Below are 15,518 nucleotides of genomic sequence, written 5' to 3'. Positions count from 1 at the left end.
ATCTGTATATTTTCAATGAGTTTCAACCATACCCATTAAATTTTTGGAGTCTTATATATTTTTATTTTTTGTACTTCATCATCTTATTTGCTACATCATCCAAGAAATTTTCTTTCCACCTTCCATCTAATGTTTTTTATCACGCTTAAAAATATGAAAGGAGAACTTTGCATGTGATTCTTGAATAGAAAGAATCCTTATTTATTTGGCTTTTCAATTTTCATATTGCTTGGATAGTTTTGGTAAGTCTATAATTAATGGCTAGAGATTGCTAAGAAGGAGTTATTTAGGATATTTCCGTAACACTTCCTAAAAAGAAACCTTCTAGTAAAGTTTCGGGCCGTATGGTAATACTGTAGTAATACCTATTTCTAATGGTGATATCTCTCGAAATAGGAGCATACCGAGTGTATAAAACAATCATTGTTTAAAATCAAACATATCCAAATCTGGAGATATTACTTAGTTGCGATGTAATAGAATTAAACCTTTTTAGTTCCGAAGACCATCTCAAACATGTCAATAGTTTAATTGCTTGCAAGGAAATCTACAACATGTAAATCTGCCATCCCACCAATGTTTTAAAGGCAAAATTTGACTCTTTTCAGACAAAACAACCTCTAAACACCTCAAGACAACAAAGTTAGAAGTTAATGCCTTAGGTCTTCGATTTGCTTTAGACGTGATTATCAAGTAAAATGTTGAGAAGAGTGTAATTTTTTTAGAAGGAAGTTGGTTCCAAAGTTGAGATAGAATTGAAATTTTAAACTAAGTCAAATATTAAGAATAATAAAAAGAAGGAAAATTACCAGTTATGTCAGTCCATAAATAAGTTAGTACAAAAATTAGTCAATTCATAAAATATTATCAATAATAGCTAATTAGCTATTTGTAGCCAAAAAATATCAAAAATATGATTTCTTTTGAGTGGGTGTTATTGGAATAGATTGGATACATCTTAAGGAGTTTAAATCTCAAATTTGGGATGATTTGATAGACTTTTGAGGTGGTTTGAATTGAAAGTTCTAAGTAGAAGACGAACATATAAAAAGATGATATGTGTATCACACTGTGTATCATCTGTGTATAACATTTGTATCATATTTGTACCAAATGTGTATCATACGTATATCCATATATACTTGTGTGTGAGATACACACATGATACATGTGTTGCAGAAGAATTTTTTGAACTCGATTTTACCTAAGAATTTTGATACCGATTTAGTCCAAATCACCTCCAATCTTCCTCTAATTTTATATATTGATTCATTTGTATATTTTCAATGAGTTTCAACCATACCCAATAAATTTTTGGAGTCTTATATATTTTTATTTTTTATATTTTATCACTTTGTTTGCTACCTCATCCAAGAAATTTCCTTTCCGTCTTCCATCTAATGTTGTTGATCACGCTTAAAAATATGAAAGGAGGTCTTTGCATGTGATTCTTGGAGAGAAAGAATCCTTATTTATTTGGCTTTTAAATTTTTGTATTGATTGGCTAGTTTTGGTAACTCTATGATTAATGGCTAGAATTGCTAAGTTAGGAGTTATTTGGGACATTTCCGTAACATTTCATAAAAAGAAACCTTCTAGTAAAGTTTCGGGTCGTATGGTAATACTGCAGTAATACCTATTTCTAATGGTGATATCTCTCGAAATAGGAGCATGCCGAGTGTGTAAAACAATCATTATTTAGAATCAAACATGTCAAAATCTGGAGATATTACTTAGTTACGATGTAATAGAATTAAACCTTTTTAGTTCCGAAGACCCTCTCAAATATGTCAATAGTTTAATTGCTTGCAAGGAAATATACAACATGTAAATCTGCCATCCCACCAATGTTTTAAAGGCAAAATTTGACTCTTTTCAGGAAAAGTAACCTCTAAACACCTCAAGACATCAAAGTTAGAAGTTAATGCTTAGGTCTTCGATTTGCTTCAGACATGATTATCAAGTAAAACTTTGAGAAGAGTGTAATTTATTTAGAAGAAAGTTGGTCCCAAAGTTGAGATAGAATTGAAATTTTAAACCAAGTCAAACATTTCAAATATTAAGAATAATAAAAAGAAGGAAAATTACCAGTTATGTCAGTCCATAAATAAGTTAGTACAAAAATTAGTCAAATCATAAAATATTATCAATAATAGCCAATTAGCCATTTGTAGCAAATAAATATCAAAAATATGATTTCTTTTGAGTGGGTGTTATTGGAATAGATTGGATACATCTTAAGGAGTTTAAATCTCAAATTTGGGATGATTTGGTAGACTTTTGAGGTGGTTTGAATTGAAAATTTTAAGTAGAAGACGAACATGGAAAATGATGATATGTATATCACAATGTGTATCATCTGTGTATAATATGTGTATCATATTTGTACCAAAGGTGTATCACACGTATATCCATGTATACCTGTGTGTGAGATACATGCATGATACATGTGTTGCAAAAGAATTTTCTGTACTCGATTTTACCTAAGAATTTTGATACTGAATTAGTCCAAATCACCTCCAATCTTCCTCTAATTTTGTATATTGATTCATCTGTATATTTTCAATGAGTTTCAACCATACTCATTAAATTTTTGGAGTCTTATATATTTTTGTTTTTTGTACTTCATCATCTTGTTTGCTATCTCATCCAAGAAATTTTCTTTCCACCATCCATCTAATATTTTTTATCACGCTTAAAAATATGAAGAGAGATCTTTGCATGTGATTCTTGAAGAGAAAGAATCCTTATTTATTTGGCTTTTCAATTTTTGTATTGCTTGGCTAGTTTTGGTAAGTCTATGATTAATGGCTAGTGATTGCTAACTTAGGGGTTATTTGAGACATTTCCGTAACACTTCCTAAAAAGAAACCTTCTAGTAAAGTTTCGGGCCATATGATAATACTGTAGTAATACCTATTTCTAATGGTGATATCTCTCGAAATAGGAGCATACCGAGTGTATAAAACAATCAGTGTTTAAAATAAAACATATCAAAATCTGGAGATATTACTTAGTTACGATGTAATAGAATTAAACCTTTTTAGTTCTGAAGACCCTCTCAAACATGTCAATAGTTTAATTGCCTGCAAGGAAATCCACAACATGTAAATTTGCCATCCCACCAATGCTTTAAAGGCAAAATTTGACTCTTTTCAGACAAAGCAACCTCTAAACACCTCAAGACAACAAAGTCAGAAGTTAATGCCTTAGGTCTTCAATTTGCTTCAGACATGATTATCAAGTAAAAAGTTGAGAAGAGTGTAATTTTTTTAGAAGGAAGTTGGTCCCAAAGTTGAGATAGAATTGAAATTTTAAACCAAGTCAAACATTTCAAATATTAAGAATAATAAAAAGAAGGAAAATTACCAGTTATGTCAGTTAATAAGTAAGTTAGTACAAAAATTAGTCAATTCATAAAATATTATCAATATTAGCCAATTAGCTATTTGTGGCCATAAATATCAAAATTTTGATTTCTTTTGAGTAGGTGTTATTAGAATAGATTGGATACATCTTAAGCAGTTTAAATCTCAAATTTGGGATGATTTGGTAGACTTTTGAGGTGGTTTGAATTGAAAATTCTAAGTAGAAGACGAATATGAAAAAAGATGATATGTGTATCACACTGTGTATCATTTATGTATAATATTTGTATCATATTTGTACCAAATGTGTATCACACGTATATCCATGTATACCTGTGTGTGAGATACATGTGTTGTAGAAGAATTTTCTGAACTCGATTTTACCTAAGAATTTTGATACCGAATCAGTTCAAATCACCTCCAATCTTCCTCTAATTTTGTATATTGATTCATGTGTATATTTTCAATGAGTTTCAACCATAGTTATTAAATTTTAGGAGTTTTATACATTTTTATTTTTTGTACTTCATCACCTTGTTTGCTACCTTATCCAAGAAATTTCCTTTCCGTCTTCTATCTAATGTTGTTGATCACGCTTAAAAATATGAAAGAAGGTCTTTGCATGTGATTCTTGGAGAGAAAGAATTCTTATTTATTTGGCTTTTCAATTTTTGTATTGCTTGGCTAGTTTTGGTAAGTCTATGATTAATGGCCAGTGATTGCTAAGTTAGGAGTTATTTGCGACATTTCCGTAACATTTCCAAAAAAGAAACCTTCTAGTAAAGTTTCGGGCCGTATGGTAATGCTGTAGTAATACCTATTTCTAATGGTGATATCTCTCGAAATAGGAGCATGCTGAGTGTGTAAAACAATCATTATTTAGAATCAAACATGTCAAAATCTGGAGATATTACTTAGTTACGATGTAATAGAATTAAATCTTTTTAGTTCTGAAGACCCTCTCAAACCTGTCAATAGTTTAATTGCTTGCAAGGAAATCTACAACATGTAAATTTGCCATCCCACCAATATTTTAAAGGCAAAATTTAACTCTTTTCAGACAAAGCAACCTCTAAACACTTCAAGACAACAAAGTTAGAAGTTAATGCCTTAGGTCTTCGATTTACTTTAGGCGTGATTATCAAGTAAAACGTTGAGAAGAGTGTAATTTTTTTAGAAGGAAGTTGGTCCCAAAGTTGAGATAGAATTGAAATTTTAAACTAAGTCAAACATTTCAAATATTAAGAATAATAAAAAGAAGGAAAATTACCAGTTATGTTAGTCCATAAATAAGTTAGTACAAAAATTAGTCAATTCATAAAATATTATCAATAATAGCCAATTAGCTATTTGTATCCAAAAAATATCAAAAATATAATTTCTTTTAAGTGGGTGTTATTGGAATAGATTGGATACATCTTAAGGAGTTTAAATCTCAAATTTGGGATGATTTGATAGACTTTTGAGGTGGTTTGAATTGAAAATTCTAAGTAGAAGACGAACATAGAAAAAGATGATATGTGTATCACACTGTGTATCATCTGTGTATAACATTTGTATCATATTTGTAACAAATGTGTATCATACGTATATCCATATATACTTGTGTGTGAGATACATGCATGATACATGTGTTGCAGAAGAATTTTTTGAACTCGATTTTACCTAAGAATTTTGATACCGATTTAGTCCAAATCACCTCCAATCTTCCTCTAATTTTATATATTGATTCATTTGTATATTTTCAATGAGTTTCAACCATACCCATTAAATTTTTGGAGTCTTATATATTTTTATTTTTTATATTTTATCACTTTGTTTGCTACCTCATCCAATAAATTTCCTTTCCGTCTTCCATCTAATGTTGTTGATCACGCTTAAAAATGAGAAAAGAGGTCTTTGCATGTGATTCTTGGAGAGAAAGAATCCTTATTTATTTGGCTTTTAATTTTTGTATTGATTGGCTAGCTTTGGTAACTCTATGATTAATGGCTAGAGATTGCTAAGTTAGGAGTTATTTGGGACATTTCCGTAACATTTCATAAAAAGAAACCTTCTAGTAAAGTTTCGGGTCGTATGGTAATACTGTAGTAATACCTATTTCTAATGGTGATATCTCTCGAAATAGGAGCAAGCCGAGTGTGTAAAACAATCATTATTTAGAATCAAACATGTCAAAATCTGGAGATATTACTTAGTTACGATGTAATAGAATTAAACCTTTTTAGTTCCGAAGACCCTCTCAAATATGTCAATAGTTTAATTGCTTGCAAGGAAATCTACAACATGTAAATCTGTCATCCCACCAATGTTTTAAAGGCAAAATTTGACTCTTTTCAGACAAAGTAACCTTTAAACACCTCAAGACAACAAAGTTAGAAGTTAATGCCTTAGGTCTTCGATTTGCTTCAGACATGATTGTCAAGTAAAACGTTGAGAAGAGTGTAATTTATTTAGAAGGAAGTTGGTCCCAAAGTTGAGATAGAATTGAAATTTTAAACCAAGTCAAACATTTCAAATATTAAGAATAATAAAAGGAAGGAAAATTACCAGTTATGTGAGTCCATAAATAAGTTAGTACAAAAATTAGTCAAATCATAAAATATTATCAATAATAACCAATTAGTCATTTGTAGCAAAAAAATGTCAAAAATATGATTTCTTTTGAGTGGGTGTTATTGGAATAGATTGGATATATTTTAAGGAGTTTAAATCTCAAATTTGGGATGATTTGGTAGACTTTTGAGCTGGTTTGAATTGAAAATTTTAAGTAGAAGACGAACATGGAAAAATATGATATGTGTATCACAATGTGTATCATCTGTGTATAACATGTGTATCATATTTGTACCAAATGTGTATCACACGTATATCCATGTATACCTGTGTGTGAGATACATGCATGATACATGTGTTGCAAAAGAATTTTCTAAACTCGATTTTACCTAAGAATTTTGATTCCGAATCGGTCCAAATCACCTCCAATCTTCCTCTAATTTTGTATATTGATTCATGTGTATATTTTCAATGAGTTTCAACTGTACCCATTTAATTTTTGGAGTCATATATTTTTGTTTTTTGTACTTCATCACCTTGTTTGCTACCTCATCCAAAAAATTTCCTTTCCGTCCTTTTCGACTTCCATCTAATGTTGTTGATCACGCTTAAAAATATGAAATGAGATCTTTGCCTATAATTCTTGGAGACAAGAATCCTTATTTATTTGGCTTTTCAATTTTGTATTGCTTGGCTATTTTTGGTAAGTATTAATGGCTAGAGATTGCTAAGTTAGGAGTTATTTGGGACATTTCCGTAACAACTTCCTAAAAAGAAACCTTCTAGTAAAGTTTCGGGCCGTTTGGTAATACTGTAGTAATACCTATTTCTAATGGTGATATCTCTCAAAATATGAGCATACCGAGTATGTAAAACAATCATTGTTTAGAATCAAACATGTCAAAATCTTTAGGGTCATTTCTAATGGCGATATCTCTCGAAATAAGCATGACAAGTGTGTGAGTGTAAAAAAAATTGTTTAGAACCTAACATGTCAAAATCTGGCGATATGATGCATCTTAATTCAGTTTGAACCCTTTTAGCTCCGAAGACCCTTTCAAAAGGGTCAACTCTCAAGTCTCAAACCTGTCAAAAGTTTAATTGCTAGCGAAGAAATCTACAACATGTAAATCTGCCATCCCACCAATGTTTGATCAGAAGAAATCCAAACACCTCAAACAACGTCAGAAGTTAACGCCTTAAGATCATAGCACCAGGAAAGACATACTTGGAAGTCCAAAACACTCCCAGGCCCCAGCGAGAGGCAGCAACACCAAATGCAGAAAACAAAGCTCAGAAGTAATACCCAAAAGGCCAGTTTTCTTTTCTCTGTAACTGTGTTATCAAATTACTAAAGCAGAAGACTTACTAGAATTTCTGATTCTTGACCGTAAATATTCAAAGGCTACCTCAACAACTGCTTTAAAATTTTTGAAACCCCCTCTTAATCAGAAGGTTTGCCACTAAATCTGGCTCTCTGGAACCTCATCCTAACATTTCGTAATTCACCCAAAAATTTGAAAGAAACTGTAGAATCACATTCAAGGCACCGAAGCACAAGAACTTCAAAAACTAAATAGGGATTGTAATTCAACAAAGACAAGCTCCCTGGGGAGAAACCAAAAATATTGTCGTATATTCTAATAATTCTAAACAGTCTCAAATGAAGGCAGAAAATCTGAAGCTCTTTTTACTCTAATACCCCAGAATGGTCTAAAAAGATGAGATGAAATAACTCCTAACAAAGCAAAATTGCCAGATGACTTAGTTCATCCTCCTAATAAGTTCATTGATATAGTTCTCGCGATTACCAGCATCACCTCCTTCAACATAGTGATTCCTTTTCTTCTTGAGTCCACCCAAAGGTGCCTTAAGCTGGAATGGCCATAGGAAGTTGTTAGCCTCCTTGAAATGGGGTCCGACGGTCAAGATCTCATGGACTAGATCTTCCATGCAGATAATTCCATGTTTGCCCAACACCTGAGGAAAGGTATACAAGCACATATAGATGTTACCAAAACACAAAGAGACGTTAAATTATAAAAGGGTGAAGCACTTTCAGAAACTGACCTGCTCAATGACAGAGTTGTCAGTTAAAGCAATTCTCTGCTTGTCAACTTTCCCGAAACCTCTCTTGTAGATCAATTCTCTAACACTTTTCAGGTTAGGATAACTGAAACAGGAAAAACAATGCACATAAATAACAGATACATGAGCCAAAAAGCTGCAGGAAGTGGCAAAACTCTCAAGTGATAGCCTACCCATAGGTAACATAAGGTTCAACCCTGTGAAGCATGTTCACTGTAGCTTTGTTGACTTTCAAAAAGACACCGTTAAAGATCTGCCATCAACATGAGAATAGGAGAATTACACAATTAGAATAATGGAAAAGTAACAATACGAATGCTAATACATTAAACTCAAGATATCAAATAAAATCTAAATGGATCTGCCTCAACAAAATCAAGATAAAAAGAAACTGCAAAGTCATTCTCAAGGACAATGAAAGTCATGAAGTACAACAAATAAAAATCTGAATGAGTCACCAAAATTGTTTGGATGAAGATCGAACAGTTCGAGCAACTACAGCAACAAGACCTATGTGTACGTTCCAAATGAAATCTTATCTGGAGTAGGCGGTAGCTTTCATGTGAAACAAAGATTCTGTTCTAGATTTTTGAAGAAGTTAAGTCATGACACAATAATAAAGAAGAACATTTATGAGGTAAATTTCAAGTAAAACAAGAGAAACTAACAAATGAAATCAAAGTGAGTGTTCTAATAGCAACTCAATATCCTAGCACTTCTCTAGCAATACCATGAAACAAGTAGTTAGTTACCTGTCTCAACCGTAGAAGCTGCAAAATCTTTTTGGTCTGTGGGGGCATAGCGTTAATCCTATAAAAATTGAATATAATGAGTACCACTATGATACCAGTGTTCTCAAAGTTTAAAAGACCAGCATCAGTAAGAGCTTTTACCCACGGATCCTAATGATGAACAACAACTTTGCCTCAGGGTCAACATAGAAACCACCCTTCAATCTAGCCTCGCGCTTCAAGCAAATCAACTCCTTATCCTAAAAACAACAATTGATAACCAGTTATTAGGCTTGACACTCAAAACAAGAAAATGAACCAAGGGTCAATTGAGCTTGACCAACCTGCTGCTCATATTCCTTAGCATACTGCTTAGCTCTGTTGTAGATCAATTTCCGGTTCTCGGAACTCTTCTTCTTTGCAGCTTCAAGCTCTTGTTTCTTTGCAAGGGCCCATTCCTCACTCCTCTTTTGCTTCTTCAGCACTGACTCTGGAACTGGAACAGCTCCCTTAACTTCCTCACCCATGGCTGTCATATAACAATGTCAAATGATATGATTCATCAAAGCACTGAAACTATGTTCATATCAAGAAGAATCATCAAATTGGACAGCACCCAAGAACAGCTACTACTATGCCTCGGTCCTAAACGCCTCAGTCCTAAACAAGTTAGGGCCGGCCTCACTGACCATGTGGACAACAACCCGCAAGCACAAAAAAAAATAGATAACCAAACGGATTAAAAAGACTAGTATATATGCCCCCATGGCCGATCTTGCGACCACATATTATTCGTTTATTTTAAATTGCCCCTATATTTAACTGTTCCCTATCTCACCTAGAAATCCCAGTGCATTATAGGTTCTCTAAAAATATTCTCTCTATCCTTTAAGAAACTAGTGATCAGCTTAAACCCAAAAACAGAAAACCAAACTCACACACCAGTGATATTTTAATTATTAACATTGTCGTAGAACGAATAAAGTAATTAAACAGCACATAATTAGCACAAGTATATAACTTGCTTAAGCTGAATCATCAATACTTAATATTGAGATAAAACAATCATTCACCAGTAATTTTTTTTCACACTTCGCACGAACAAAATAGATCACACACACAGACACACAAAAACATACATATTTTCAACAAAAAATAAAAACACAGAAAAGCTACATAAATTGAAAGTAACACTAGGAAAAAAAAAAAAGAGAGGTCAAAGCAAGAGCAGGAAAAATGTAAATGAAATCTGAAAATGGTACATAGAAGCAATGTATTTCTGTACCTTGAAATTGGAGAAGTAAGAAGAGAGTAGGATTCTTTGATGAGGGAAACTGAGCTTTTTTTGTGCTCACGGCGGGTGAAATGGCGACTCGGTGTGTGTTAGGGTTTTTGTAAAGTTTACTGACCTATGCTGTTGTGAATCTGGGCGGGTTGGCTGAATCTGTACCTTAACGTTAGTTGACGTTTGAGCCCAAACTTTAAAAGCCCATTGAAAAAGGTACTCGTTAGAATCTATATTTATTAAAATAAAAGGAAAAATTCATTTCCTTAAGCCAAGTGAAAGCTTTAAAATTTGCCACATGTAACGTATTAACTAATTAACTTTTAAGTAATAACTAATTCAGCCATATGGCATAACCAGAAAAAATCACATATAACTTATTTCTTAATTAATTAATAATAATAAAATTAAATCAAGATATTGGAAATTTTATTATATAATACTTAAAACTACTATTAATAAATTTAAATAATTTTATTATTTCGAGTATTAATTTAGAACTATCTATCTATAATTAAAAGTATAAGAAAAAGCAATCTCATTAAGCCAAGTGGCATTGTTTAGACAAAATAAACTACCTTTCTAACTAAAACATATTTTGAATTTTAAATTTTGAATTAATTGGTTACTCTATTTGAATTAATAAATATAAATATCTTATAATTATATATAATAAAAAATAAAAACATAGAAACAAAAAAAACTACATTCAAATTATGGAGTACTTTCAAGTTGAAGTTTTAAAATCTATCTATAATTATGGAGTACTAGTCACTAAGCCAAGTGGCATAACTACAAAAAGTCTAAGTGGCATTGTTATTAGAATTATGATGAAAAAAGTCGTACATATACACATAACTAAAATCATAATAAATAAATAGTTATAAAAGAAGAATACTAAAAAAAATATTCAAGCGATAGCGTAAAATGTATGTACTAATTAAATTTCTCATTTAGGAGATTTAGTTAATAAATAGAACTCACAATTTCATAATGAAAAATATAAAGATACTATTATGATATTATATATAAGATGAGTACATTATATTTATATAATACAAATTAATAATTATTAAAATATTGGTAGGTTTTTTTATAAAAATAATAAAATGCTTATCTCTTTATATTTTTTATGAATTCAAAATTATAATTTAGTAAAACAATATTATATTATTTAAATTTTTCAGTAAACTACAAAATGAGAAAACTAATCAAATATTACCGTACAAAAGAATGTATGAAAAGAATGGGATAAAGATAAATTTATGATATTTATATTTTAAATTGATTAAAAATAAAAGATAAATAAATAACACTCAAAACAATTATCAATAAATTTAGATAATTGAAGAATTTTGAACAGTATAACATAAGTTTAAAAAAATAATTTTATTTCAAGAGTAAGAAAATATATATCTATGTTATATTAAAAGAGAAGTAGTATCAAATTATTGAGCCAATTGACAAATTAATAAAAAGTCTCATTAGTAAATGTATAATATTAACTAGTTGCTAATTTGACAATAAGAATAAATAAGGAAAAAATAATTTACTTGTTACTATATGATGCGTATCCTTTGAGTTTGTATGATTTTGTTATATTTTTGCACACTATATTAAAACTAATATTTATTAAAATAATATGATATATTAGATCATAATTTTATAAGATTAATATTCTGTCAAATTATCCGCGCATTGCGCGGGGTCTAACACTAGTATTATTATAAGGAGTGGTACTACAGGGTGGTGCTAAGGAGGTTACTATCGGTGAGGATGGTGTTCTGCGACTCCAAGGTCGTCTATGTGTCCCCTAATGCTGATGGATTGAGGGAAAAGATTCTAGAGAAGGCACACAGTTCGCGGTATTCTATTCACCCAGATGCTACGAAGATGTATCATGACCTAAGGTAGCACTATTGGTGGCGGCGGATGAAGAAGGACATAGTTAAGTATGCAGCGAGGTGCCTTAATTGCCAGCAGGTTAAGTACGAGCATCAGAGGCCAGGTGGCCTACTCCAGCAGATGGTTATACCTGAGTGGAAATGGGAGCGCATTACTATGGATTTCGTAGTTGGGTTGCCGCGGACCTTGCGGAAGTTTGATACAGTTTTGGTCATTATCGACAGGTTGACCAAGTCTGCACACTTCATTCTGGTAGTGACCACGTATTCTTCAGAGATATTGGCTCAGATTTACGTTCAGAAGATTGTTCGGTTGCATGGTGTGCCTGTTTCCATCATATCAGATAGAGGCCCTCAGTTTACTATGCATTTCTGGAGGGCAGTACATAGTGAGTTGGGGACCCGGGTAGAGCTCAGTACAGCCTTTCATCTGCATACCGACGGGCAGTCGGAGCTGACGGTTCAGATCTTGGAGGAATATGCTCAGATCATGTGTGATTGACTTCGGAGGGCAGTGGAATCAATTCTTATCTTTGGCCGAGTTTTCTTACAACAACAGTTATCAGTCCAACATCGAGATGGCTCCATTTAATGCATTATTTGGTCGGCGATGTCGTTCGCCCATCGGATGGTTTGAGCCCGGTGAAGCTAAGTTATATGGTACTGATTTAGTAAAGGATGCCTTGGAAAAGGTAAAGTTGATTCAGGAGCGACATCGCACAGCACAGTCCAGACAGAAGAGTTATGCGGATCAGAAGGCGTGTGATTTATCATTTATGGTAGGCGAGAAGGTTCTCTTGAAAGTCTCGCCGATGAAGGGAATCATGAGGTTTGGGAAGAAGGAAAAATTGAGCCCAAGTTTTATAGGTCCATTTGAGGTGTTGAGACAGGTTGGGGAGATTGTGTATGAGCTTGCCTTGCCTCCTAGTCTATCGGGAGTTCATCTGGTTTTCCACGTGTCAATGCTCCGGAGGTATCATGCCGGTAGGTCGCATGTGTTAGACTTCAGCACGGTTCAGCTAGATGAGAGCCTAGGTTATGAGGAGGATCCAATTGCCATTGTTGATAGGAAGGTTCGCCAGTAGAGGTCCAAGAATATTTCTGCGGTAAAAGTTCAGTGGAGGGGCCAACCAGTCAAGGAAGCGACTTGGGAGGCCGAGGAGGACATGCGGGGCAGGTATCCACACTTATTCGGTACTCCAGGTATGATTCTAGACCCGTTCGAGGACGAACATTTATTTAAGATGTGGAAAATATAACGAACTGACTGGTCGTTTTGCTTCCTAGATCCATGTTCCCCTAAATAAGACTCCCCATATGTGCCTTTTCTATTTTGTGACTTGCGGGGATGGTTAGTTCGGGTTTGGAAGGGTTCAGGTTAAAATCGGAACACTTAGTTCCTCAATATTGACTTTAAAAGGTTAAGTTTGACTTGGGTCAATATTTCTAGTAAACGACATTAAAATTGGGATTTGACGGTCCCAATAGGTTCGTATGATAATTTTGGACTTGGGCGTATGTCCGGATCGGGTTTTGGATGACCCGAGAGAGTTTCGGCCCCTAAAGTTGAAAGTTGGCTTATTAAGGTTTAAAAGTTCTTTAAATTTGGTTTGGAGTAGGCTTTAGTGTTATCGAGGCCCGTTTGCGATTCTGAGGCCGGAAATAGTTCCGTATGATGATTCAAGACTTGCACGCAAAATTTGGTATCATTCCGAGTAGTTTAAGTATGATTCGGCGTGTTCGGAGCAAGTTGGAATAACTTGAAGTTCATAAGTTGATTCGATTTGGTTTGGGGGTGTGATTCTTAGTTTTGGTGTTTTTTTCCGCTTTATGAGGGTTCGAGCGAGTCCGTCTCATGTTTACAAACTTGTTGGTATGTTTGGACGAGATCTCGGGGGCCTCGGGTGCTACTCGGATGATGCACAGATCAAGTTAAAGCTTGAAAGGGGTTGCAGGTGCACCAGGTTTGGTGTGCCCGCACATGCGAGCTTTTGGCTGCAGGTGCGAGCTCTTGGCCACATAAGTGGCTTTGGGCGTGTGGCCAGTGGTCTACAGAAGCGGAGGAACATCCGCAGAAGCGGCCTCGCTTCTGCGATGAGAGGTCTGCAGGTGCGATAAGAGGTTGGCCAGGCCTAGACCGCAGATGCGCTCCACTCTCCGTAGAAGCGGGAGCATGTCCGCAGAAGCGGAGTCAGCCAGCCTGGGCTAGGACTGCACCTGCAATGACTTTCCTGCAGGTGCGGCGCCACAGATGCGGCCCCAGGTCCGCAGAAGCGAAAGTGTTGGAGGCAGTGAGGTCTTTTAATGTTAGGACTTAGGCCATTTTTGACTCATTTTCTTTCACTTCTTGGGCGATTTTGGAGTTTCTTAGAGAATGATTTCACCTAGTTATTGAAGTTAAGTAATTCCTACCTAATGTAAGTTAAATACATAGATTTTGGGTAGATTTTAACATGTAAAATTATGAAAATTATGGTTTAGGTAAAAAAACGTAGGTTTTGATAAAAATGGGATTTAACCACGAAAATGATTATGGAATTGGGTGAAAACTTTATATTTGAATTCGTGAGGTTATGGGTAATAATTATCTTCAAAAATTTCCGAAATCCGGGTACGTGCACCCAGTGGTGAATTTTAGAAATCTTCCAATTTAGGGTGGGTAATTACTCTAATAGTTAAATTATGAACTTTTGAACATGTATTGATTAATTTATATAACATTTGACTAGTTTCGGGTTGTTTGGCACCGAGTTGAGTATTTAAAGCATATTTTTGGATCGAAAATGAGCTTGAGAATGAGGTAAGTCTCTTGCCTAACCTTGTAAGAGGGAATCCATCCCCTTAGGTGTATTTTCGTTGTGAATTACTTGTGTGGGGAGCTATGTACGCACTTGGTGATGAGAGTCCGTGTGTAGCTATATTCCATGAGATGCCCGGATAGTCTTAGATTTACACCATGCCTTGATTGTACTGTCATGTTTGTTATGCATATTAATTGTCTTAATTAAAGTTGAGATTTGGGATTTTAAGATTGAAACTCTCCAATTTAGATTTTATATTTTGGGAAGAATTGAGGAATATATATAATAATTATGAGAAATCCATGTCCACTCGCGTCGCAAGTATTCCACGAGCGAGGTAAAATTCTCTACTCTCATGGGAACGAGTCGTTCGCCTCGGCATGTTAATAGATGCATCTATGGTTCGTGTCATTCGACCCCCGGCCGTGCACACAGTATATTTTTGGATCGGGTCGTACGACCTCAGCATAAATCATGCGTGATAATACTCGGAAACCGATTACACTTAATATTATTTCATGGTTTGTAAGGATATAATTCATTAAATGACAGAAATTTATTTGGGATTAGTAGGTGTTGGCTAGAGGAATTCTTGGAACTTTATCATCAGTTAAGGAACCATTTATTTACTGTTTGTTGTTGTTGTGCCCCTTTTTCTCGCGAAAGCGGGTTTCGACATGTGACGACTCTTTTAAGGAGGTGTTAAAAGAGAAGAGTTGTCACCTAACAATTTTTGAGGTGTGTTAGGGCGCCTATTTGTAAATAATTCTGTTTGACTAGTCCGC

At 34.1% G+C, this 15,518-nt stretch overlaps 1 protein-coding gene across 1 annotated transcript; it reads right to left on the bottom strand.

The window, feature by feature from the left end:
• Positions 1-7,479: 7,479 nt before the first annotated feature.
• LOC104104149 (large ribosomal subunit protein uL30y-like) lies at positions 7,480-10,230 on the bottom strand. Its single transcript, XM_009612152.4, has 7 exons — positions 10,029-10,230; positions 9,088-9,272; positions 8,906-9,003; positions 8,765-8,822; positions 8,186-8,265; positions 7,995-8,097; positions 7,480-7,904 (listed from the first exon to the last, which is right to left on the bottom strand). The coding sequence occupies exons 2-7, from the start codon at positions 9,268-9,270 to the stop codon at positions 7,689-7,691; spliced, it is 738 nt and encodes a 245-aa protein (XP_009610447.1). The 5' UTR covers positions 9,271-9,272; positions 10,029-10,230; the 3' UTR covers positions 7,480-7,688.
• Positions 10,231-15,518: the final 5,288 nt, after the last annotated feature.

Source organism: Nicotiana tomentosiformis, chromosome 8 (assembly GCF_000390325.3).
Source record: "Nicotiana tomentosiformis chromosome 8, ASM39032v3, whole genome shotgun sequence".
In the NCBI taxonomy this organism is placed as follows: Eukaryota; Viridiplantae; Streptophyta; class Magnoliopsida; order Solanales; family Solanaceae; genus Nicotiana; species Nicotiana tomentosiformis.
This window is presented reverse-complemented; position numbering and strand designations above follow the sequence as displayed.

What these genes read in the sequence shown, in the direction of transcription:
- LOC104104149 (XM_009612152.4), bottom strand. Translation starts at nt 9,270, where the DNA reads ATGGGTGAGGAAGTTAAGGGAGCTGTTCCAGTTCCAGAGTCAGTGCTG. An exon ending in CTAAGGAATATGAGCAGCAG is followed by an intron (nt 9,004 to 9,087) that starts GTTGGTCAAGCT and finishes TGTTGTTTTTAG; the next exon opens with GATAAGGAGTTGATTTGCTT. An exon ending in ACAACTCTGTCATTGAGCAG is followed by an intron (nt 7,905 to 7,994) that starts GTCAGTTTCTGA and finishes ACCTTTCCTCAG; the next exon opens with GTGTTGGGCAAACATGGAAT.